Source organism: Microcaecilia unicolor, chromosome 4 (genome assembly GCF_901765095.1).
Source record: "Microcaecilia unicolor chromosome 4, aMicUni1.1, whole genome shotgun sequence".
Lineage (NCBI taxonomy): Eukaryota > Metazoa > Chordata > Amphibia > Gymnophiona > Siphonopidae > Microcaecilia > Microcaecilia unicolor.
This window is the reverse complement of record NC_044034.1, coordinates 72,134,010-72,158,919: the sequence shown is the minus strand read 5'-3', so window position 1 is coordinate 72,158,919 and position 24,910 is coordinate 72,134,010. Positions and strand designations below refer to the sequence as shown.

Sequence of the window (24,910 nt, the reverse complement as noted above, 5' to 3'; positions counted from 1 at the left end):
TCTCATGTGCTGTATCCCCCCCTCCCCATACACACATATATATATACACACACACACACACTTCCTTTCCCTTCCATGCACAGTCTTATTTGATAGACTGACCACTTAGCTATGCATCCTGGCACATTGCTAGGGGTCAGGCTTCACAATTTTTGGAGTTAGTAGTGCCAGAGGGAGTGCCAGGGCATCACTCCTGTCTCCTCCCTAGAGATGGGGGTGGGGGGGTGGGATGAAGGAGAGAGGGATAGAATTATGTTTAAAGAATTAAAAGGGAAGGGGTCTATTGCACCACTAGGACCACAAAGGAAAATATTGTGAGATACAAAGATCCAGAGACCCACTAAAGCCACAAGGGAAAATTTGAGGAGGGGAGTCAGGAGATGGAAGGGTCTAGGGCCTACTAAGCCTAGCAGGAAAATTTTGTAGAGGGTGACAGGTAGATGTTGGAAGTGCCATAGCCATGGAGGGCCTGGTGCTCCCCGACTTTGGGCACAGGCCCCCTCCAAATTATGGCACCGGATGAATGGCTGCAAGAGATTCGCTGGCTGAGCCATCACCCATGCTGCCTCAGCAGCAAGGGAGCCAGTGGGGTTCTTCAGCCACGGATATCAGGACTTCACTGCAAGCTCAGTTGTGAGCATGTGTGGAAGTCCTGGCATCCTCGGCTGAAACACCCAGCCAGCTTCTTCGCTGCTGAGGCAGCACAGGCCAGTGAAACTCTTCGGCTGGCAGGGCTTGGCCATCCCCGTCAGCAAAGGTATAAGTGGGAGGAAGTAGGAGGTGCTGGGGGAACAGGAAAGAAAAGAGCTGCCCCAGTCCACCCTTGGGCCCTGCCCCCCCCTAAACTGGACTTCTGGCTATGTCCCTCGATGCTGGGGAATCCAGGGTCCACCAGTGCTACCAGGGAAAATTTTGTGGGGTGATCTTTGTGGAGTTCAGAGCAGGGGCATAGCCAGACTTCAGCGGGAGGGGGGTCTAGAGCCTGAGGTGAGGGGGCACATTTTAGCCCCCCCAGTGCCGCCAACCCCCCCCCCCCATTGCAATTTTTGACCCCCGCCCCGCCGCCATCGGATACCTTTGCTGGCGGGGGTCCCCAACCCCCGCCAGCCAAAGTCCTCTTCTCCAGCGCGGCCGCATTGCTGATCTGCAAGGCTTCTGTTTCTGCCTCAGCTTTGCATTTAGAGTCATCCCAATGGGGTGGGTATTTGTGCGGAGACTAACTGCAGACACAGCAAGTGGGGTAATGCAGGTGATCAACAAGGAGACAGCAAAATATCTGTGGGTAGCAGGGTTGTCGAGGTAGTTTAATTTTTGTTGTTTGCAACTTAATATATGTGCACGTGCTTTGCATGTCCTTGGAGTTAATAACTCCATTGCTGATGCTTTGTCTCATTCCAGGTTGGCAATCTTCTGGAGATTCACACTGGAAGCAAATGAACATGGAATCCAGAAGCATAGAAGCTCTTGCTACTATTTGGGTTTCTGCCAGATACTTGTGACCAGGATTGGCCACTGTTGGAAGCAGGATACTGGGCCAGATGGACCACTGGTCTGACCCAATATGGCTATTCTATGCTCTGTTGTGACAGTCGGTAGTCCCTGGGATGTGGGAGGCATATCAACGGGGATGTCACAGAATTGAGTCTTATCTGAGCACCAGGGGTTAGAGATGGAGGAGTAGATGCAGAGAACATGCTGTACTTCATTGCTGAGGCCAGAAGACAGAGACTATCACAGACATCAACAGTTACTACTACTACTACTACTCATCATTTCTATAGCACTAATAGACATACGCAGCGCTGTACACCTGAACATGAAGAGACAGTCCCTGCTCGACAGAGCTTACAATCTAATTAGGACAGACAAACAGGACAAACAAGAGATAAGGGAATATTAAAGTGAGGATGATGAAATAAGGGTTCTGATCAAGTGAATAAGGGTTAGGAGTTAAAAGCAGCATCAAAAAGGTGGGCTTTTAGCTTAGATTTGAAGACGGCCAGAGATGGAGCTTGACGTACCGGCTCAGGAAGTCTATTCCAGGCATATGGTGCAGCAAAATAAAAGGAATGGAGTCTTGAGTTAGCGGTGGAGGAGAAGGGTGCAGATAAGAGAGATTTACCCAGCGAACGGAGTTCCCGGGGAGGAATGTAGGGAGAGATGAGAGTGGAGAGCATAGGCGCCCGGTATAGGAGGCTTAGGGAGGCTAAGCCTCCCCAGCCAAAGCGACAGTGGTGTGCTGGAGCAGGCTCGCACCGAGCCGGCTCTCCTCCCTCCCCCCTTCCCTTCGGATCCGGTCACCAACCTGACTCGTCGAATTCTTCGAGGCAAGCAGTCTTGCCTGCCCGCCCCGCTGCCAGCGCTGACTCCCCCCGCTGGTGCTGCCAGCGTTCGCACTTTAAAAATGGCCGCCGAGACTTCCAGAGGCCTCGTGAGACTTCTGTAAGTCTTGGCGGCCATTTTGATGCGCGAACGCCGGCAGCGCCAGCGGGGGAGAGTCAGCGCTCGCAGCAGGAAGAATTCAAAGAGTCAGGATCTGGAGGGAGGGAGGAGAATTATCGGAACAATTCGGGAGGGGGTGGCAGGGGAGAGAAGGGAGTCGCTGGGCATGGGTGGATGGAGGGGAGAGAACCAAGGGTCACGCTGGGTATGGGTGCATGCAGGGGAGAGGAGGGTCACTGCTGGACATGGGTGAATGCAGGGCAGGGGAGAGGAGGGTCACTGGACATGGGTGGTTGGAGGGCAGGGGAAGGAGGGTCACTGGGCATGGGTGCATGCAGGGCAGGGGAGAGGAGGGTCACTGGACATGGGTGGTTGGAGGGCAGGGGAAGGAGGGTCACTGGGCATGGATGCATGCAGGGCAGGGGAGAGGAGGGTCACTGGACATGGGTGGATGGAGGGCAGGGGAGAGGAGGGTCACTGGGCATGGGTGCATGCAGGGCAGGGGGAGAGGAGGGGAGAGAGAATAAATGCTGGACATGGATGCAGGGGAGGGGAGGGAAAAGTGAGGAAGGAGATGAGATGAGGGAAAAGGAAGAGAGGAGAAAAACTGCACATGGATGAAGAAAATAGGCAGAAGCTGAGGACCAGAAATGAAGAAGAAAGGAGGAAAGGAAAAGAAATAAATGGAAAGGAAGCCCTGGAAACGGAGTTAAGAGGACAGATAGCAGCAGAATCGGATACTGGGCCAGCATGATCAGAAAAACAAAGTCAACAAAGGTAGAAAAAAAAATCATTTTATTTTCATTATAGTGTTTGGAATATGTCCACTTTGAGAATCAGGTGCTCAACATTAAATGTTTATATTTATTTACTTATGTATGGCATTTTATCCCACATTAAACATGAATTAGGATGTTTTGTGGCTCTACATGAGAATTGTGATATATTATGATCCCTTGTTTCATATTGTTGACGGTCTGCATTTTCTGTATGGGTGGTATATTGGTGTATTAGGTTCTGCCCAGTGTAATATTTATGGTACAGTAAGGTTCTGAGTGTGTTTTTGCACAAAGTTGTGCATAGTGTTTTGCAGTTGAGTGATTGTGGTTAGTATGTGCTTTGAGCAACCACTTTATTCTTTGACATATGATACATAGTTAATATCTAATAAAAGGTATTAATTGTGACTTTTATTTTTATTTATTTTTTCTGTGTGTTATCAGACATTTATGGATTTAAGCTCCACCCCTGGCCCCACCCCTAACCCCACCCCCTTTAGCCTCCCCAAACAGTTGGGCCACCGACCGTCTATGGTGGAGAGGTACTGAGGAGCTGCAGAGTGAATGCACTTATAAGTCAATAAGAGGAGTTTGAACTGTATGCGGAAACGAATAGGAAGCCAGTGAAATGACTTGAGGAGAGGGCTAATAAGAGCATAACGACACTGGCGGAATATTAGTTGTGCAGCAGAATTTTGAACAGATTGAAGAGGAGAGAGATGGCTAAGTGGGAGGCCTGTGAGAAGCAAGTTGCAATAGTCTAAGCAAGAGGTGATAAGAGTTTGGATGAGTGTTCTGGTAGTGTGCTCAGAAAGGAAAGGGGGAATTTTGGTGATATTATAGAGAAAGAAACGACAGGTTTTAGCAGTCTGCTGAATATGTGCAGAGAAGGAGAGGGAGGAGTCGAAGATGACCCCAAGGTTACGAGTTGATGAGACAGGAAGGATGAGAGTGTTATCCACAGAAATAGAGAAAGGGGGGAGAGGAGAGGTTGGTTTAGGGGGAAAGATAAAAAGCTCAGTCTTGGTCATTTTAGTTTCAGATGGCGCTGAGACATCCAAGCTGCAATGTCAGACAGGCAGGCTGATACTTTGGCCTGGATGCTGCCATAATGGGTTTTCCCCTTTTATGAAGGCACAGTGGTTGGGATCCTGGGTGGTATTTCATACAGAAGCAAGTCTTGACAGGTTGGGCAAGGGAAGGATGAGCCCAGGAATCTGCTACGAATCTGCAAATGACATTTGCCTGTTTTGCACAGCTTTCACTGTGGCTTTCTTTGTAGGTTCCTCCCTATTAATAAATATATTCATGAGCCCTTTGGCCTTAAATCTATGAGGAGTAAGGTCTTATATTCTTTCATAGTAACATAGTAGATGACGGCAGAGAAAGACCTGCATGGCCCATCCAGTCTGCCCAACAAGATAACTCATATGTGCTACTTTATGTGCATACCTGACCTTGATTTGTATCTGCCATTTTCAGGGCACAGACCGTAGAAGTCTGCCCAGCACTAGCCCCGCCTGCCGCCTCCCAACCACCAGCCCCGCCTCCCCCCATGGCTCTGCCACCCAGTCTCGTCTAAACTTCTGAGGATCCATTCCTTCTGAACAGGATTCCTTTATGTTTATCCCACACATGTTTGAATTCCGTTACCGTTTTCATCTCCACCACCTCCCGTGGGAGGGCATTCCAAGTGTCCACCACTCTCTCCATGAAAAAATACTTCCTGACATTTTTCTTGAGTGTGCCCCCCTTCAACCTCATTTCATGTCCTCTCGTTCTACCGCCTTCCCATTTACGGAAAAGGTTCGTTTGCGGATTAATACCTTTCAAGTATTTGAATGTCTGTATCATATCACCCCTGTTTCTCCTTTCCTCCAGGGTATACATGTTCAGGTCAGCAAGTCTCTCCTCATACAAATCCCATACCATTCTCGTAGCTTTTCTTTGCACCACTTCAATTCTTTTTACATCCTTAGCAAGATACGGCCTCCAAAACTGAACACAATACTCCAGGTGGGGCCTCACCAACGACTTATACAGGGGCATCAACACTTCCTTTCTTCTGCTTGTCACTCCTCTCTCTATACAGCCTAGCAACCTTCTCACTACGGCCACCGCCTTGTCACACTGTTTCTTCGCCTTCAGATCCTCAGATACTATCACCCCAAGATCCCTCTCCCCCTCCACACCTTTCAGACTCTCCCCGCCTAACACATACGTCTCTCGTGGATTTCTATTCCCTAAGTGCATCACTTTGCATTTCTTCGCATTGAATTTTAATTGCCAAACCTTAGACCATTCTTCTAGCTTCCTCAGATCCTTTTTCATGTTTTCCACTCCCTCCCGGGTGTCCACTCTGATACAAATCTTGGTATCGTCCTCAAAAAGGCAAACTTTACCTTCTAACCCTTCGGCAATGTCACTCACAAATATATTGAACAGAATCGGTCCCAGCACCGATCCCTGAGGCACGCCACTACTCACCTTTCCCTCCTCCGAGTGAATTCCATTAACCACCACCCTCTGGCGTCTGTCTGTCAACCAGTTCCTAATCCAGTTCACCACATCAGGTCCTATCTTCAGCCCATCCAGTTTATTCAAGAGCCTCCTGTGGGGAACCGTGTCAAAAACTTTGCTGAAATCTAAGTAGATTACGTCTATAGCACGTCCCTGATTCAATTCTCCGGTCACCCAGTCAAAGAATTCAATGAGATTCGTTTGACACGATTTCCCTTTGGTAAAACCATGTTGTCTCGCATCTTGCAACTTATTGGCTTCAAGGAAATTCACTATCCTTTCCTTCAGCATCGCTTCCATTACTTTTCCAATAATTGAAGTGAGGCTTACCGGCCTGTAGTTTCCAGCTTCTTCCCTATCACCACTTTTGTGAAGAGGGACCACCTCCGCTGTTCTCCAATCCCACGGAACCTCTCCCGTCTCCAAGGATTTATTAAACAAATCTTTAAGAGGACCCGCCAGAACCTCTCTGAGCTCCCTCAATATCCTGGGGTGGATCTCGTCCGATCCCATGGCTTTGTCCACCTTTAGGTTTCCTAGTTGTTCATATGCAGATAACATTTTTGTGATGATTCATGTTCCAGGGGAACTTTCACAATCCTTGGTTAAAATTAGAGATTGTATTGATTCAGTTGAACAGTGGACTCCATAACATTTTCCTAAAGCTTAACAAACTGCAAAACAAAGTAGTGTTGTTTAGTATTTCGTTGTTTTCTTTACATTTAGATATTACTCTAAATTCTGGTGATCCTCTTAAAGTTGAAAAATCTTCCAGGGTACAGGGAATATTTGGTTCACATTTATCAAATGAATCACCAATTAATAATGTAGGTTAAAAAAAATCTTTAGATTAAGACAACTTCATTCAATACGGTTATCTTTTTATCCAGGCCTTGATCTTACTTCAATCTGACTATTGCAAGTTACTATGTTTGGGTATCACTACTAAGTTTCATACAAGGTCTAACACTGATGGCACATGATGGTGTTCCTAGGTTAGTTGCCACCTGGGGCGAACCACCGCTGTGCCCCTCCCCCCAGCGAATCACCCCCCCCCCCCCCCCGGTGCATCACCTCCACCCCCCTACCCCAAGCACATCGCTCCTGGGGGTGCAGCGAGCAGTTGCACAGCTGTCAGGTCCACCAGATCTCTGCCCTGGAACAGGAAGTAACATCAAAGGGAGCAGGGAACCGGCAGAGCTGCTCCCTGCACCCCCTTGCAACATGCACCCGAGGTGGACTGCCCCATCACCCTGTCTTCGATATGCCAATAATGGCACATATAATATAGCAGGATTTACGTATCCACTCCTAACCTAGCTGAGATTATATTCCTGCACCTTTCTGACTTCATATGCAGCTTTCTTTACATTAGTCCCCTTATTTTCTGTTATTCTGTCTTATCTATCTATATGTTCTGTCTTTGCTTACACCCTATGTTGTGTGTTAAAATGTTTTATTGTGTATTGCATTGACATTATAATGTAGCATACTGTGCCATACTTTGTATTGTTATTTGAATCTTTTGCCTAAGCTTGACTTATTCTTGCTGTACACCATCTTGAGTGAATTTCTTCAAAAAGGCAGTGAACAAAATCCTAATAAATAAGCAAAATAAAATAAATTAATTATAAATTTCAATTATTATAAAATATTGTAGCCAAATTAATTTTGGGTTCCCATAAGTTTGATAGGGTCACTTATGCTTAGGGCCTTCCAACGAGCATTGCAGAGACCCTATGGACCATATCCCATCTTGGAAACTGAGAGCAAAACATGGAAGAACCACCACAAAGGTGGAGGTACACTAAGATCCTACGAAGGGAAATGCACAAAGCAGAGAGTAGGAAAAGTAGGCTCTTCCAAGAAACCGGAGAAGACGTCAAACCTTTATTCCAAGAAAAACACTGACACACTTGTCTCTGACTGGACACAGCTGTGTTTCGGCGCTGAAATGCGCCTTCATCAGGAGTCTTATAAAAAATGGCTGATTGCGTAAATTCAATTATCTGTTATATGATGATGTTATATCAGATATGGCTATCGTCTGTTTGTGCTGAATGACGTCAAGTCTTGGTCTTTTTCCGAGAGTCATCAATAACATTTGCCACTTCACCTTTTGAATTCTGACTCAGGTCGCCCACTAGCAATCCCACAACGTTCATATAACAGATAATTGAATTTACGCAATCAGCTATTTTTTATAAGACTCCTGATGAAGGCGCATTTCAGCGCCGAAACACAGCTGTGTCCAGTCAGAGTCAAGTGTGTCAGTGTTTTTCTTGGAATAAAAGTTTGATTTTCAACATACGTCTTCTCCAGTTTCTTGGAAGAGCCGACTTTTCCTACTCTCTGCTTTGTGCAAACTGTGGGAGCAGCCATAATTTGGACTGACATTTGATGTATGCATTGGGGGCCAGCCGATACCCCAGATGCAGGCATAGACTGCAGTTCAAGACTCTCCAGAGGTGGTAATCATCCATTTATGGATAATGATCTTGGGAAGTTGACTGCACAAAAGTTAACTGAGATGGCAGAGAAGGACTTATTCACACTCATGGCTTGTCTTTCAGGGGTGAAAGTGGAGGGTCTGACGTTATCCCACTGTCCAAATTGATGGGTGGGCCATTGTGAAACTCAGGAATTAGAAAGATTAATAGATAGGCAAATGGGTAGAAGCCGAAGGGGGCTTTAGGATCAAACATGACTGGTTCAAAGGCTGGTTGGAGGGGTTCTTTAGATCAGATGGGGTGCATTTGTCAGGTGTGGCTATCAATATGTTTAATAATGAGTTACAAGAAGCTACAGAATAAGCACTCCATCTTTAAACAAGCCATACCCTATTTGGGGAGTGGGGGGAAGGGGAATGCATTTTGTTCCTGGCCTGTGTCTGTGGCACTGCCCAAGTCAGTAAGGGTAAAAAAGAAAGATTTGATGGGAAGGGAGGGGCAAAGACACTGGCTCCTCCCCGATCTGGACTGAGGATGATGAGAGCCTGTCCAAAGGGTGAGTATAGATGGAGCCTTGCTAAGCTGCAGCATGGATGCAGCAGGTTCTGACATGCTGGGATGTGGCAGTCAAACAGCACCTGAACTACAGCATGACCAGAAGTTGTTAGTGTTTGAAGTATTAAAAGCTCGATTTGGCTCAGGTTTAATGAGCTACATATAAAGCTGTGGCCGATATTACCCCAAAATGGAAGTGTTTGTGTAATTATTGGGTTGAGAAGCATGATGGTCATGGAGGGGGAGGGGCTACATGGAAAAGGAATGTTAAATAGAAAACAGAAGGAAAGGGACCACATAAAAGCTGTGATTCTATCAGTGAAAAAAAAAAAGTACGGTCACATAAAAATAAGAACAAAAGGAACCAGTGCCTTTTTTGAACAATTTATCTAGTACTAATGTTTCAAGCTATTGGTATGCCGTCAGCAGCAGTAGCTCTAGCATTCAGACTCGGTTTTAATCTGCCAGCCACTTCAGTGGGTGGGGGGATCTCATCTGTGCCACGGATGCAGCAGGAAAATGCTTCATTCAGCTCTTTGCAGTGCCTGGGGGAGGGATCAAGTGTTCTTCGCAAACGTGCCCCTGGCTGGTCCATCTACCTTAATTAAACAAATCTACCGGCTGCCACAGCTACACTAATTTGTGTCCTTGCCTTTACTCCTCAAGGAAGCAAAATCCTGTACATGTCTTAACATGGGGGGGGGCGGGGGGGAGAGGAAAGAACAACAAGATTTACAGTAACGTGTCTCTGCTTGATGCAGCAGACGGGGTGGGAGTGGGAGAGAGTGGGGAGTGCGTTCCCCCCCCCCCCCCCCCCCCCCCCAGCGCTTCCAAACATGGGCACTTCCTGCAGGAAGTTACCCTGCAGTGAGTGACATGTGGCTCATTTACATTTTTTTTTCTTTCACGGTCACTAGCGGCTCGAGCTACAGCAAACATCAAAAGGGAAGATAGAGAAAAAAATCCAAAGCGAGGTTTCATCTCACATACGTGAAATAGGAGGCTTAAAAAAGGCTTTTGTTAGCTAGGGTTTGCCTTTTATTACACAAGCTAGCATGATGCAGGACTGTTTTGGTGGGGTGCACATGTGTTGAAAGAGTAAATAGGAAAACCCCGATTTCTCTGGAAACCTTTACAAGCAGAAACGTGCTCACTTTGAATCGGAAATCCTAATTGCAATTTACTGTTCCTTAAATTCGGGAACACTTTGCTCTAGTGGTGTTTGCTTCAAGAAGCGCCTTAACATGTCGAGATTAATTATCGTGTCTTGTTCCCGAGATAAACTCTGTAGCGCCAACAATTGCCCGAAATGGCTCAGTTGAAGGAAACAAACGTACAGACTGTATTTGAAATTGTTACAGTATTGTGAAGCGCTGCGTACGACTGGAAGCGCTATAGAAATGATTTATAGTAGTAGTAGTAGCTACAGTTTTCAAACTAGCTGCTATGAACAAGAGAAAGTGAGAAACAAACTGGGACAGAGGAAACTGGACTCACCCCAATGACAGTTCCCAGCTGGTTAAGATTTCAATCAAAAAACAAAAAAAAGAACACAGGGAAGGTGACAAGATGGATGATGCCAAACAAACTTCTACTGGACTCAGAAAAAAGTTCACAGCAATAGTTTATTCTTAAAAAACTGGACTCGACACGAGTCGTGTTTTGGCTGTTCAGGCCTGTCTCAGGAGTCCCTAAAATGGTATATAATAAATTATGTTACCTCAAAATTAATGATAAAATCAAATCATGATAATAATAATACATTACATATAATCAAAAAATAATAATAACAGACACAAATTATATATCTTAAAAAGATATATGTACTGATTTAAATGACCAAAAATGATGTTACTAATACGACAAATTGTATTTACAAACACATTGAAATGTCAAAAACAGACAATAAAACAATACATTATCTGAAATGTCTCTTTCATTCAATAAATGTTATAAACACTTGAAGACCATAGATATTGCAACAAGATAATTCAGGAACTTCAAAAAGGTGACAAAAACTAAACTAAAAACAGTCATGGAAATCATATACATATCTATGGCATGCAAATACAATAACAATGCAAAAATAATAATTTCTTATTAATATTTTTTTAAGTTTTAAATTTACATATCAATAACTCCTATTGCCACAGTTCTTGGGCGTAGGGTCAAAAAGGCCTTACGCCTCTTCTGAGTCTCTCTTGATAAGCAGAACATGTTACAGCATTTTGCAGTATCTTGCCTGTTTGTGCACGCTAACCTATGCATTACCGATTTTTTAGAAATATTTATTGGAAGGGGCATCTCATGGGCAGTGCATTTTGATTTGCAAGATCTGGTTAGCGTGCGCTCATTTAACATAGAAGCGCTTAACAGGTAAGTGATCCTTGGTTAATTCTTTACAGATACTGAAAGCATTAGCACACGACATACAATTGAAGCATAAGAAAATGCCCTGAAAAATGCCACATTCAGTCTGGGATTAGTGCACAGGAAAGTCCCACATTAAACCACTTGTTAAGTCCAGGTTTGACAGCAGCTTAATAAAATGACCCCATAGACTCCTATGTGTCTTTGTAAAATAGTAGAGGTAAACAGAGAGCAATTGAAGTTCAATTGAAGTATATAAATTGCATTCATATTTTATAATCCACTAGGCACTAGCATAAATTGTGGCCCAGACACCACCCCAGAACATGCCTACACTGGGGTCACATGTCACCATTCACATTTTTAACCTGCATAACCCTGTGGCAGTGGCATACCAAGGGGGGGTGGTCCGCCCCGGGTGCACGCCGCTGGGGGGGGTGCCGCGGCACGCCTGCTCCGAGTTCGCTAACTTCGCTCGTTTGCTGCAGCTCCCTCTGCCCCGGAACAGGTTACTTCCTGTTCCGGGGCAGAGGGAGCTGCAGCGAACGAGCAAAGTTAGCGAACTCGGAGCAGGTGCGTGCCGCAGCACCCCTCCCAGCGGCATTCACCCGGGGGTGCCATTTCGCCGGAGGGGGGGAGGTGTCATTTAGCAGGGGGGGGGCGCACTGCACCCGGGGGGGGGGGGTGCATCGGCGATCTGCCCCGGGTGCCATCCAGGCCAGGAACGCCACTGCCCTGGGGTTTTTGTAAAAGTCCTGATTGGCACATAAGACTGGTTGTTTCCCATGGGGGAAAAAATGTATAAAATCACCTCCTTAGAGTGCAGAAACGAAAAAGAACATAAAATGGGGGGAGGGGGTGCATGGTACTGACATGCAGCAAACAAGAAAGAAATCTGAAGTGTTCATGTCAGATGATCTCATGTTTGCTAACAGTGCAGCAAGACAATCATGAGAATGGCAAGTTATACAGGAAAAGATGTTACCACCAGAAGAGAAGAGGTGATGGTGATATTTAATCCCTTGGATTCTATATATGGTGACTAAAGTTGTGCGTGCAAATCAGCTTGCCTAGCCAATTTGCATGTGCAACTTACCGTAATTGTTTAACAAGCTAATCAGCACTGATAATTGGCCACTAACAAGCACTAATCAGAATTACACGTACAGCTAAGCACATTCTGTAAACTGGTGCACTTAAATTCTAATGTGCGGATCACAAAAGGGGGTGTGGTCATGGGCGGGTCATAGGTGTTCCCGAAATTTATGCGCACTGTTACAGAATATGCCCGATCCGCGCCTAAATAAGACATGGGCATTTACACAAGGTTTTAGTGTAAATGGCTGCACCTAAATTTTAGTCACAGGGATGGCCACTAAGCATATTCTATAAACTGTGCCTAACTTTAGGCGAGGTTTATAGAATAGTGTGAAGCTCATTTTTTCAGCGACAAATTTTTTTGGCACCATATATAGTATCTGGCCCCATATGTACTAAATAAGTACATGAAAAGTAGTCACCAGCAGACAAGAAAGCCCAGGATAATAGCTGAATCAGATTTTCTTAAAAGACCGTGCAAACTAATTAATTGAAGACACAAACACCTGTCGTGGCCACGTTTTGGCCTCTGCCTGCATCAGGGATACAGTAAGATCATGAGTCTGCTGAGTCAAACAACTTTCCTCCAATCAAATGCCTGTAGGTAATATTCTAAAGCCAAATTTCAGGACGTTCTCATGAACTTTCAAAGAGGTTTTATGTTGTTCCAAGTTTCTGCATCCTAAAGGGGCAATTTTATACATTTTTTCCATGCATATGCTGTTTTAGTTCCACAGAGCAAAGTTATGAAAGACACTTTCATTGAAAGTTGTGTGTATGTCTTGAAATGTGCATTATGATGTGGCTTTTGAATATTAGCTACTGGCAATTTTATTGAAGGAAGGTTGTTTGACTTGGCAGACTCACAGTCATAGTGTACTCCTGATGCAGATGGAGGCTGAAATGTGGCCCATGTTGTGTTCACGTCTTCAAATAAATTAGCCTTCGTGCCACACTGCTGTTGTCAATTTTTGTCTGATGTAGCTGTTATCTTGGTTCGTATGTATTAGTGTATCCAAGTAGTGTAGCCTGACATGAAATGGAGGTGAGGGGGGAGGAGCCAATAGCTGAAACGCCTACTGCTCACCCTTGTCATTTTCTTGGCCTCCCCTTGCTTTCAATTCAATTCAAATCAATTCTTGCGCTAATATCCCCTTTCCAGGGTTCAGTGCGGTTTACATTCTAGGTGAAACAAAAGAAAATAGTGCTCCCTCCTCTCCACCCCCACCCCCACCTCATTCAGAGCTTAAATTAAAAATAATTTAGCTGGTGGGAATTCTCAAGCCCCAACAACTGAAGAAATTCTGGAGCCCATTCCGAGTCAATGGCAGCCACATTTATGTTCCAAAAGAGTCAGTACAGAGGGGCTATCAAAATGATACATGGGTTGTACCATAAGCCCTATGAAATAAGACCGAAATGACCCACATACACAGAGGCGCAAAGCAAAGAGCATATATGAAAGACATTCAGTTAACTCAAACATAAACAATGCTCAGTGGAAAGGAAGTTAAGAGGGCATAGTACGGAAGATTGAGGCATATCAGGAAGGTTATTACAGCACTTTAACCATTAATGCTGCAGATAATGGAGAGCAGGTAATGCTACCTCAAGAGGTGTAAGGAAGTGCATTATCAGCAGGTGTTAATGTACAGTAGCAACTTGCTTCCTTTCCCAAGTACAAGGAACATCCTCCATGATTAAAGCAGATGTGATGCACAATAATTTTGGTTATCACTGCACAATCTTTTGGCACATCTTAACTAACAGCCTTAGTGTATCTCATTTCAGTTCTTCCCCACAGCTTCTCACTTCTAAGCCTTCAACACCAGCAACAGCACTTTTTTCATTCACTGTTAATTAAAAAAAAGCCTTTCTAGCATTCAAAAGAGTACATCGATCATGTGCACTTTCACACAAGTTATCACTTAAATTACAAAATATACATATTTCCCCGGATTATATATATAGGGCTTTGAGTTGCAAGCTCAATTTGTGCATGCAACTTAATTGATTAATGAGTCATTCAGTACCAATAATTGGAAAATAACAATTATTGGCACTAATTGGCAATAATTAGAATCTATGTGCAGCTGTTTTTAGGTGTTTTCTTTAAAGAGCTGCATGTAGGACGGAGGCAAGATGGCGTTCTGAGAGGAAGTGCATAGTGTAAGTTCCAGCTCGTCTCGCCAAATTACCTTTGTCTTGTTTCCTTATGTTGCTTTTTTTTATGCCCAAGAGAAGAGAGAAGCCACGGGTGTTTCGTGCCTGATCTGCAGCTCCTGCGATGGGCCCGATGGATCGCTTTGCAATTCCATCGGTTTCATCCAGTGCAATTGCCTCACTTGCGGAATGAATGTCCAGAGGGGAATGGTTTCGCCCGCTAGAGGTTGACTGTATCACCTTCAGCCTGGAGATTTGGAGCCTGCCCCCGACGCCAGCATCGCAAAGTGGTGAGCAGAGAATGCTCCCTGCTCCAGTACAAGTTGCTGAGGGCTGTTCAGTGGGACCTACTGTACATGCTGGGATATCGGTCCTGGCTGTTACTCCTGTTGTCAGCCAATGTTTTGGCTAGAGAGGAATGACAGTGCCTACAGTTGACCTGGACAGAGGATTTTCACAACTGCAAGTGGCCTTGAGCAAGTTGAATTTTCCTCAAAAGCCTGTGGATGTTACATTTAACTCTTTGTGGGATGCTATGGCTGAGATCAAGACCTCTTTATCTCAGAAACTTTTGTTGGTTTCTCAGAGCTTTGCTGGTGAGTCAGTTTATGTCACGTCTCTCGCGGAACCTCGGGGTTAGTGAGCCCTTGAGCGGCTGCGGGGCGGCAGCGGCAGGAGAATCACCCAAACACAGACAAGGCAAAACAGATATACCAGCAAATCCAGGACTGGAACTACCAGGCGGAGACTGCAGCCGAGGCAACTCAAGCTGGAGCAAGCAGGACAGGAATTCAGCCCAAACTTCACCTGTGCTTAGCCACCGTTCCTCAGGAGTTGAGCCCCTGAGTGCAGGCGGCTGACAGGACTTACCAGACAGAGTTGGAAGGCAGAACTGCAGGAAACAGGAGCCAGCTGGCAAACAGGAGGAAACTTCCAGAAAATACAGCGGGGTTCCAGGCAGCAAGCAGCAGAATAAATGAGAAAACAAGCCGGGTCAGGGCGGGCAGCAGACAGAAGAATAAGCCAGGGGACAAGCAGGGTCAAAGCCAAAATAAGGAAATATCACAGCAGCACTGCAACAAACTCTCATCAAAGGAAACTCCTCTGAGGACCTCTGTTGCAAGGCAAACTAGAGACCTTCCCAGGTGGTTAATAAAGGCAGCATACAAGGGAGTTCACCAAGTACGGGTACTGCTTAGTTCCAAAAAAACTCCCAAAACAATCTGGAAGGCTGGAAGATCCGGACCGGACCGGACCAGCATATCTTCTGGAATATGGGAAACGGTAAACCATCAGTTCACAGCAGCTACCAGGTCTGACCACCGGGGGCCGAGGTGACTGAGAGCCAGGAACCTGGGCACCACCGTAACAGTTTAGGTTAATAATTTAGAAAGTAAGGTTGGAACAGTAGAGAAATTGATTTCAACTTTGGAACCTAAAGTGGATGAGCATCATGCTGCTTTGATGACAGATAATATTTTGTTGCATCGCAAAGTTGAAAGTTTATAAGACGTAGAATTCTAAGGTTTATTAATTTTCCCAAAATTTCCACTGAAGTTCCCTTGGTTCCTTTTAAAAAATACTTTGTTAATATATTCAAGATTCCAGAAAATTCTTATCCGCCAGTTTCAAGGGTAGACTTTCTTCCACTTTTTGTTAAAAAAGTATCAGATCAGCCAGTGGAGGGAGCAACTAACTTGGATGCTTCTTTTGATTTATTGAACTTAACCCAGGTCATAGAATAGAATACTACTAATTCTATACCTGTTACCTTGATTGTGACTTTTGTATTAGATCCAGATAGTGACTAGGTTTTGAGGCTTTTCTTCCGCCACCGTGACCCACTTTTTCTTGGATGTAAAGTAAGGGCTTTCCCTGATGTGGCAAGGGCCATGCAGAAGCACTGCCAGCAATTTCTATCTCTGAGATCATGAGTGCAACAGTTGAGATGGCTCAGTTATCCATGCTAATGGGTTATTAAACTTAATTCTGCTAAGTATATTTTCTTTGATCCAGAGCATTTTAAATCTTTTTTGGAATCTTCTCCTAAGGTTACTGTTTCTTCTCTAGCCTTCTCTAGTATCTGTAAAAAAAAATCTCTCTAGATAGATAGATATATGATGGAATACTTCCTTCTTTTTCCTGCTAGTTACGATTGCTTTGTATATTACCTTATTCTCGCTCCCTTTTCTGGACTGGAAAGGGCAGATTTAGGGATTAGATTTTTCTTCACTTTTTCTTCAGTATGGTTTAATTGTATAATTCTATCATACTATTATGTCTTATGCATAAATCTGCCATGTTTCTGTTACAAGATTGTATTATCTTGGAAATTATATATAATACTGATATAAAAATAAAATTAAAAAAGGAAGAAGTTTGCCTAAATTCTAGTGCGTGGATCTGAAAAGGGGGCATGGCCATGGGAGGGAAATGGGCAGGCTGGGAGTGTTCCTAAAATGTACGTATGTTGTTATAGAAGTAGCTGGGTCCACACTTAATTTGCACATGGGGATTTCCACCAAGCTTTTGTTGGTGTAAGTGGTCAAGCCTAAATGTTTATTATTTCTTGTAAGATTTGATATACCGCCTTTACTAATAAAAGGTCAAGGCGGTTTACATGTACATCAAATAAAGCAGCAAAGAATGAAAATACAAATCAAATAGGACAGAATACAAAAGCACTCATAAATTAATCAGGCAAACAGGACAAGGGAGAACAGAGAAGAGGGGGAAGAGAAGGGAGGAGAAGGGAAGGTTGGTGCATCCTAAAAATATCTGTTGAATCATTTACCAGTTGAAAAAAGTGGGTTTTTAATAATGTCTTAAATATGGGCAGGGAGAGCTCAGATTTAATAGCAGAGGGAAGATTATTCCAATGGCTAGGTCTGACAACCTGGTGGTCTCATAGTGAGCAGACTTCAATGAAGGATAAAACATGCGATGTGCATCCATAGAATGGAGTGAGCAGCTAGGGGTATATGGGATAACCAGAGTGGAAAGAAAGAGAGGATCCTGAATGCAATACCTTATCGGTAATGGCTAAAATCTTGAACAAGATCTGGTACTTTCTGGGAAGCCAATGTACCTGCAGATAGAGCGGAGTGATGTAATCATACTTTGTAACCTGAAATAACAGATGAATTGCTGAATTTAAGGGTTTGCAGATGCCTGAACTGAGATTGAGAAATACCGACATAAATCGTGTTGCAATAGTCTAATAATGTGTATAGAGGAAAAAGAGAGATAATTCCGATATGCCAAAGCCAAAAAAAGCCTTTGCAAACCACTTGAAAAATTTGCTGTTCAAAAGAGAGAACAGAAACTATGATGCCTACGTAACAGAATGAGTGCACTGTAGATAACAGGACATCAAAGAGTGGGAGTTGGATTAGGGTCTTTGTATAATCCAGTGATCCAGGACACCATAGTTTCCAAGGTATTCAGTATTAGCTTATGTGCAGATAGCCAAGCAGCCAGTGCCCACAGGGCTGTCTCTAGTCGAGCCAGATCAAGAGAAAAATAAGAGGATGGAAACAATATGAGGATGTCATTGGCATAAAAGAAAAAACAAATATTATAGTCTTGTAGAAGTGTGGCTAATGGACTTGAAAAGATGCTAAATAGACAAAACCGATCCTCGTGGGGCTCCACAGGTAACCAGAAATTCACCAGAGAAAAAACACTCAAAGAAGCAACTGAAACGACCCTGCCAGAAAGAAATAATGTAAACCAGGCCAAGATACAACCAGGTCCCGACACTAAGCGATTCTATATACTGCACCTAACTGTAAGCGTAGTTTATAGAATAGTGGTAAGCACTATTTTTTTCAATGCCATTTATAGAATCTAGTCCACTGAGGGCAAATTCTATAAAGAGCACTAAAGATTATGGAGTGGAAGAGTAGCCTAACGGTTAATGCAGCAGCCTGAGAACCTGGGGAACTGGGTTGAATTCCCACTGCAGCTCCTCGTGACTCTGGGCAAGTCACTCAACCCTCCACTGCCCCAGGTACAAAATAAGTACCTAAATGAGTACCACCATTGTCGGTCAGTTGAGTGTGCGCCAATTGAGCACATCAAACATATAAGCACATGACTTTTTGACGCGTCTCTGTTTGTCAAGTATGACATTTCACATGCGTCACCTGAGCATGTGTCAATTCCATTTGTGACATTTAAGCTTGTGTCACGTGACTAAGTGTCTCTTAAGAGGGCTATGGCAGTGAGCAACAGCATTGCAATGGTGGTTTAACTTCCAAACACAGATCACCATCCATCCTTTTTAAAATATCTATGTGAAGGACTCCAGTTTGCCTTATATTTCAGAGTTTCTGATGGTCAGGGAGACAGCCAAAGGTCAAAGAAATATAAAAATTTTAATTCTCAGATTATAAATTGAATTCAAGAGTACTCTAAGAATAGTATTAATTGAAAAACTTCTGTCTACCATTGCTTATAAAAATCAATTTGAATGTTTAAAGTGAACAGCATCTATTTATTTGTAAAACCATGGTGTTATATTTGTTTAAATTTGACAAACATTTGTATGCTTTCAGTGAAGGCATTAATAAACAAACATTTCATGGACTTTATACTTTGTTTCTGTTATTACTCCTACGGTTCATTTTACTATGTGTCGCTCGCTTAAAAAAATAACACTTCAGTAACTGATGCATGATAGTGTCACGTGGTTATGTGTCATGTTTGACAATATAACACTGGTCCAAGTGTCACTCGAGGAAGTGTCACTTGCTCTTCAGTTGTACAGACATAAACCACTTTGATTGTAACCACAGAAAGGTGATATATCAAATCCAATCCCCTATCATGCACCCAAAATCTGTGTGCAAAGATAGTTTTCTGTAACAGCATTTGAGCACCCAGATTCCATTACAGAATAGAGCCTAAGTTGGTATTTGACCACCAATAGTTACACTATGTAAAAAGCAGGTGTAAATGTTGGTGCCTAAATATTGGTATCTAGGCACACAACAACTGCATTCTATAAGTTTGGTGCCGAACTGTGTGACCCGCTTATGCCTCTCCCATATACACGCCCCTTTTGCAGTTATTCTATAAGTTAGTGCCTTTGTGTGACCCGCCCACTTGCCTGCCCCCTATGGAATCATTCTATAAGTTAGTGCCTGAGTGTGACCCACCCATGCTCCACCCACATGCACACCTCTTTGCAATTATTCTCTTAGTACCTAAGTGTGTGACCTGCCCATGCCCTGCTCACATGCATGCCTCCCTTTGCAATTATTCTATGTAAGTGTGTGACCTGCCCATGCTCCGCCCACATGCACACCCCCTTTGCAGTTATTCTATAAGTGAGTACCTAAGTGCTTTTAGCTTCCACTTTGTCACCTAATTGACACCTAACTTGTAGTGCACTATGTAGAATTACAGGGATATTGTGCTGTAAATAGACATCGAGGTATTATAGCTCTGCTAAATATACAGTTTGTGTAACATATCTTCATACATCAGTTCCAGTTTAGCAGGCAAATGTACCTCCCATAAGTTAAAGAACAGACAGTGGTAACTTTCCAGTGTAGGAAAAATGAGAGGCTACTTTCCAGTGTAGGAAAAATGAGAGGCTTTATTTAAAAGATGAGATATATATGCAATTAGAGTGCACTTGCTGATGTTGTTACAGGAATGCTACTCAAAGCACTTTAAGTGCACATTTTATAAAAGAGAAATGGTCACATATTGCAGGTTTGGTTTAAGTAACAGTCCTGAAATAAGTATCACCACCAATCAACAAATGCCCCACACATTCAGACAGTGCCAGGGGATTATCTGTCTTTGTTTTCCATGGACAATAATCTCCACTGGCACACAGCCACCCCTAATTTGGCATATTGAGGATACCTTTTCTGAAAAGTGCATCATCCTACATTAATAAGATACTCCATCTGCATAAAACGTCAGTATTTCCTCCTCAGAAACAGATCCTTCTTTTGTTCTTACAACACTACCAAGCGATCTTGGCACAAGATGATACAATCAAACAGCATGTACAATCCACATGTTGAAAAGTGACAAATACACCCTTCTATTAAAAGGGAAGGAAAAGCCTTAAGCTCAAAGTCCCAAATGACCTTAAGAGCTAAAACAAAATAAAAAAAACATGATCGCTTGAGTTCATCATTGGCAAAAACCTTTCCGTGGGAACTTTCATTTAATGTCAATGCATTTCTCATATGAAATAACTCTTATCTTTTGTAGCGCTACTGTGGTGTGGTGATTCAGAGCCAAAGCGCCATCGTTACTACTGTGTACACGCCCCCAGGCCAACAATGGCCAACATTTCGCTTAGGCTGCTTCAGGGTCCTGGTGGCTGAGTGTCAGACATGGCACACAGTATATCGCTTCTGTGGCTATCTCCACACCTGTGTTTCTGAACATAGTGGATCTTGGTACAAGATACAGTTTTAGCAAAAAACTATTTTTCTTAAGGACAATTTAAGAGCAAAATACAGTCATTTAAAATGTAAGCTCTGTTAATTAACTACCTGATCCCATCTCTGTGGTGGAATGCTTCTGCTCCTTCAGAAAACATCCATGTGAAACTGGAAAAATAATAATCTTATAAAAATAAACTTTGAATTCACTGTAAACAAAATAAAAATGTTTAATGTTCATTTGCTGCATATCATCCAAGAGACACTGCCTTGGCCTTGGAAGACAGAGCCTGTTTGAAGCGTCTTTTCAGGTCCTGCATGTTAGGAGACTTGGGTCGGGGGATAACAGAGGCTCTTCTCCTTTCACCATTACAGTGGAGATTTAATTTGCTAACCTCTTTGCATAAATGCTGAAACACGTCACTGACATCCTGGCAGCTCTCACTGGTAGAGATTTCCACAAACACGCTGCCAAGTTCATTGGCCAACTGTATCCCTTCAGCAGCTTGGACTTGTCTGGCATGGAGAAGGTCTCCTTTGTTGCCTACTATAACAATGGGGATCTTAGAGTCTGGATGGACCTTTCGGATTTGCTGATAAAGAGGACGAATTGCCTGATGGCTGGCGTAGTCCGTGATTGAATACACTAGAAGAAAACCCTCTGCCCACTGCACACATTTAGAGATTGAGTCCATGACATGGAAGAAGTCTTCTTGGTCCTGCAAGCAAATCATTAAAATAATAGAGATGAGCGTTCATTCAAAATAAAAACCTATATTCTCTACATTCCAAAATACACATAGCAGCTATCAATAATTACCCTGCACTAATTGTTAAACCATTTTATTAAGGGTCTCTAAGCATCTCAGCACATAACAGACATTAGCTCCGATGGTGTAAAAAAAAACACCAGATAGATACATAGATATTACACACATATACATACACACCCATGATTTTGGCTGGGACTTTGCAAGTGCTTTCAAGGTTTAACAGGTGCAATATCATTTTGAACTATTGTTTGAACAGTAGAAAATACTCTTTCCTCAACATTAGAAAAAAATGCACAGGCCTTTTCCTATTAAGGGGTTTCATTTATATTGTGCTGAAATCATATGTATCATATCTGTTACATGAATGTTCCTCCATGCTGCCTATTATGTATGTACCCTACTGACATTTACAATATTTGTTATATTGATTGGTCTACTGTGCAGTTTTAATGTGTATATTTATGACACTAAAATATCAATCCAGAGCTCAATAGAATATCACCATGTGTTGCTACACCAAACCCCAAAAGATACCCATGTATAAACCTTTTGGGGTTTGGTATATTTATGACACTGTCATGATATTACTATTATTAGGATTCAATTTGCCTATCACCAAGTTTACCTCATTGATTATATTTATTCTTATATTAAATCATATTATTATTGTTATGCTAAGAGAATTTTAAGTTTTGTGTAGTGTTATACCTGCTGTATACCACCCTATGTAAATATCTTCATAAAAGTGGTTAATAAAGCCCAATAAATAGAGTTAGCGCCCCCCTCCCCCCTTTTGGAAGTAGTTCAGCTATAGTAGTTAACATCCCCAGCTAAGGAGGACAGGCTGGGTTTGGGAACTGAACTCAAGTCTCCCACTGGCCATCCCAAACATGTTTTCAATTTTTTTTTTAAATTTAATTCAAAGGGTTATTATACAAACATTTATATTCTCCATAAATCTGGTCTACCTGGTTTGTATTTTTTTTCCACCACTAAAGATGAATAGGACAGCTTTCTACTTTATCAGCATCTTCAAGAGCCACATTTGGTAGCCATTTAGAGGCATAATTTAATGAAGCACAGCAGCTTCTATCTAAACCTAATCAATGTTTAATATAAAGTACAATGTTACTCTAACAACAAAATTATATTGCAGTGTAGTAATAAGGTTAAAGTATTATCACTGTACCTGAGTGTATCCTGGCGTGTCTTGAATTTGTATGAAAAGTTGCTCTCCCTCAATGTTAACAAGTCTGGAATACAAGTTTCCTGAGGGGAAGAGAAAATACAAAAGGCAGTATGAATGGTCACAATTCTCCATTTTGATTTGTATTTGGGAATTCAGTTTTCTTACCAAAGCCATAAAGACTCTTACCTGTATTGGGTTCATAATCCCCAATAAACCTCTTGGTTAGATAGCGTACAGTCATAGCTGGAAAAGAATACAGCACTGGGTTACTTTTACTCCTACTGTATATGTGTATTAACAGTATTGAACTAGAGCGTTTCGGGGTTTCAGATGCTCATACAATTACAGACACATAAGGAACTCCCAAACATTTGAAAGCCATTTATACATACTAGGTATTTTAATAAAAGAAGCATCGTTCATATGTGCCAGGACTGTGGATGCTTAAAGCTCAAGCACCCCTCATATTGAGCAAATGCCTTCACTGGATCCAAAGAGGGGTAATGTGTGATGGATTTAGCTGACCAACCATTCTGAAAAGTCGGCTCCTCTGGCTTCAATCTCTGGAATTTGGAGCATGCGAGTGCTACAGGTACTGAGAAAGCCACTGTGATACTGATGTTGGGAGTACAGATGGGGTACTTTCCCCACTCCAAGCCGGATACGTACCCGTTTTCCCTACGTTGCTTGACCCTAGGATGGCCAGTTTGATGTCCTTGCTAATGACCTGATCTGAGGACTCCGGGATCGGTGTTAACAAGAAGTTAGTGGACATGTTCGGCAGACGCATGGGAACGGAAAAATCCGACCTGCAACCCCACTTTTAAATGGAAGATGGAAAGGAAAACACTCTTCGCTGTCTTCTCTCAAGTGAATGGGAAAATGGTACAGTAGAGCGCCGACGTGCGGGCTTCCCGCTGAGCTACCAGTGTCTTCTCCCTCCCGCAGCTGTAGATCCAGCGTTTTGCACTAAACTTGCAGTAACTTGCTGCCAGCAGCAGTGCAGGATGCCGAGCTTTTAAAGCGGCGCTCGCGCTCGCGTCTCAGCAGGCACCTCCCCTTTATTAGAAAAGGCAAAGAGGGGGCGGTACCTCCGAAAAGCAGGACGGAAGCCAGAGAGAGCGACGTTAGCCACCATTCTCTGACGCTCTTTGCGCGTCACGTTCCGGATGGGGATGTGATTGATGGGGCGGGAGAGAGGAGTTAACGCTTTAGCGGTTCTGTTGGATAAAGGCAAGGCAAGAAAGTGATTAGGAACAGGATCCTCCTTATTTGAGATAAAGCAAAATGGCCGTGAAGCGCAGCTCGAGGTATGCGCAAGCCATTAAACAGCAAGCAATACTGACGGAAGGACTAGGCTGTCCGCTCTGCGCACAGCGCATGCACGGTGACGGTGCGCGAGTGCTTGTTGTAATGAAAATCCCTGTGAAGTGTGTGCTCCTAGGGCAGGCAGAGAATCACTGGGTGGGAACACTTGGATAGCATCATATACTCACTTCTACATATAAACTAGGGAACACCTTTAGCAAATCCTACCTTCCCTCTTACGGTTAATCCCGGTGTTTTTTTTTTTTGTTCGAACGCGGGCTAGTAATTTAATTGCAACAATGTTTGTCCTTTTGTATGCTCTGCTTTTGGTAACGGGGTATGTGGCTACTGTGGGGTGGAGCTATGGGTAGTCACACCATCCCCTAAGGTGGGCCTTGAATAAGAACACCTTTTTTTTCTTAAAAAAAGAAAAACACTGGATAAAAGTAGTCCTGAGCACAGGCTCCACTCAGGTCCAACAGTTTCCTCTCTTCCCCTCTCTGGGTGCAGCAGCTACTACTAGACGTACGCAGTGCTGTACACTTGAACATGAAGAGACAGTCCCTGCTGGACAGAGCTTACAATCTAATTAGGACAGACACAGGACAAATGATATACGGGAATATTGGATGATAAAATAAGGGTTCTGAACAAAGTGAATAAGGGTTAGGAGTTAAAAGCAGTATCAAAAAGGTGGGCTTTTAGCATAGATTTGAAGACGGCCAGAGATGGAGCTTGACGTACCGGGCCGGCTCAGGAAGTCTGTTCCAGGCATATGGTGCAGCAAGATAAAAGGAACGGAGGCTGGAGTTAGCAGTGGAGGAGAAGGGTGCATATAAGAAAGATTTAC

General features: G+C 43.5%; 1 protein-coding gene across 1 annotated transcript; it reads right to left on the bottom strand.

The window, feature by feature from the left end:
* Positions 1-19,985: 19,985 nt before the first annotated feature.
* On the bottom strand, positions 19,986-23,714 carry RASL11A (RAS like family 11 member A). The gene is made up of 4 exons (XM_030199387.1): positions 23,422-23,714; positions 22,939-22,995; positions 22,753-22,832; positions 19,986-21,509 (listed from the first exon to the last, which is right to left on the bottom strand). The coding sequence occupies exons 1-4, from the start codon at positions 23,540-23,542 to the stop codon at positions 21,042-21,044; spliced, it is 726 nt and encodes a 241-aa protein (XP_030055247.1). The 5' UTR covers positions 23,543-23,714; the 3' UTR covers positions 19,986-21,041.
* Positions 23,715-24,910: the final 1,196 nt, after the last annotated feature.

Bases quoted from the DNA above. Each gene is read 5' to 3' on its own strand.
- RASL11A (XM_030199387.1), bottom strand. From the start codon at position 23,542: ATGCGTCTGCCGAACATGTCCACTAACTTCTTGTTAACACCGATCCCG. The intron at 22,996-23,421 runs GTACGTATCCGG...ATTCTTTTCCAG, and splicing joins AAGCAACGTAGGGAAAACGG to CTATGACTGTACGCTATCTA. The intron at 22,833-22,938 runs GTAAGAGTCTTT...TCTTCCCCTCAG, and splicing joins GGATTATGAACCCAATACAG to GAAACTTGTATTCCAGACTT.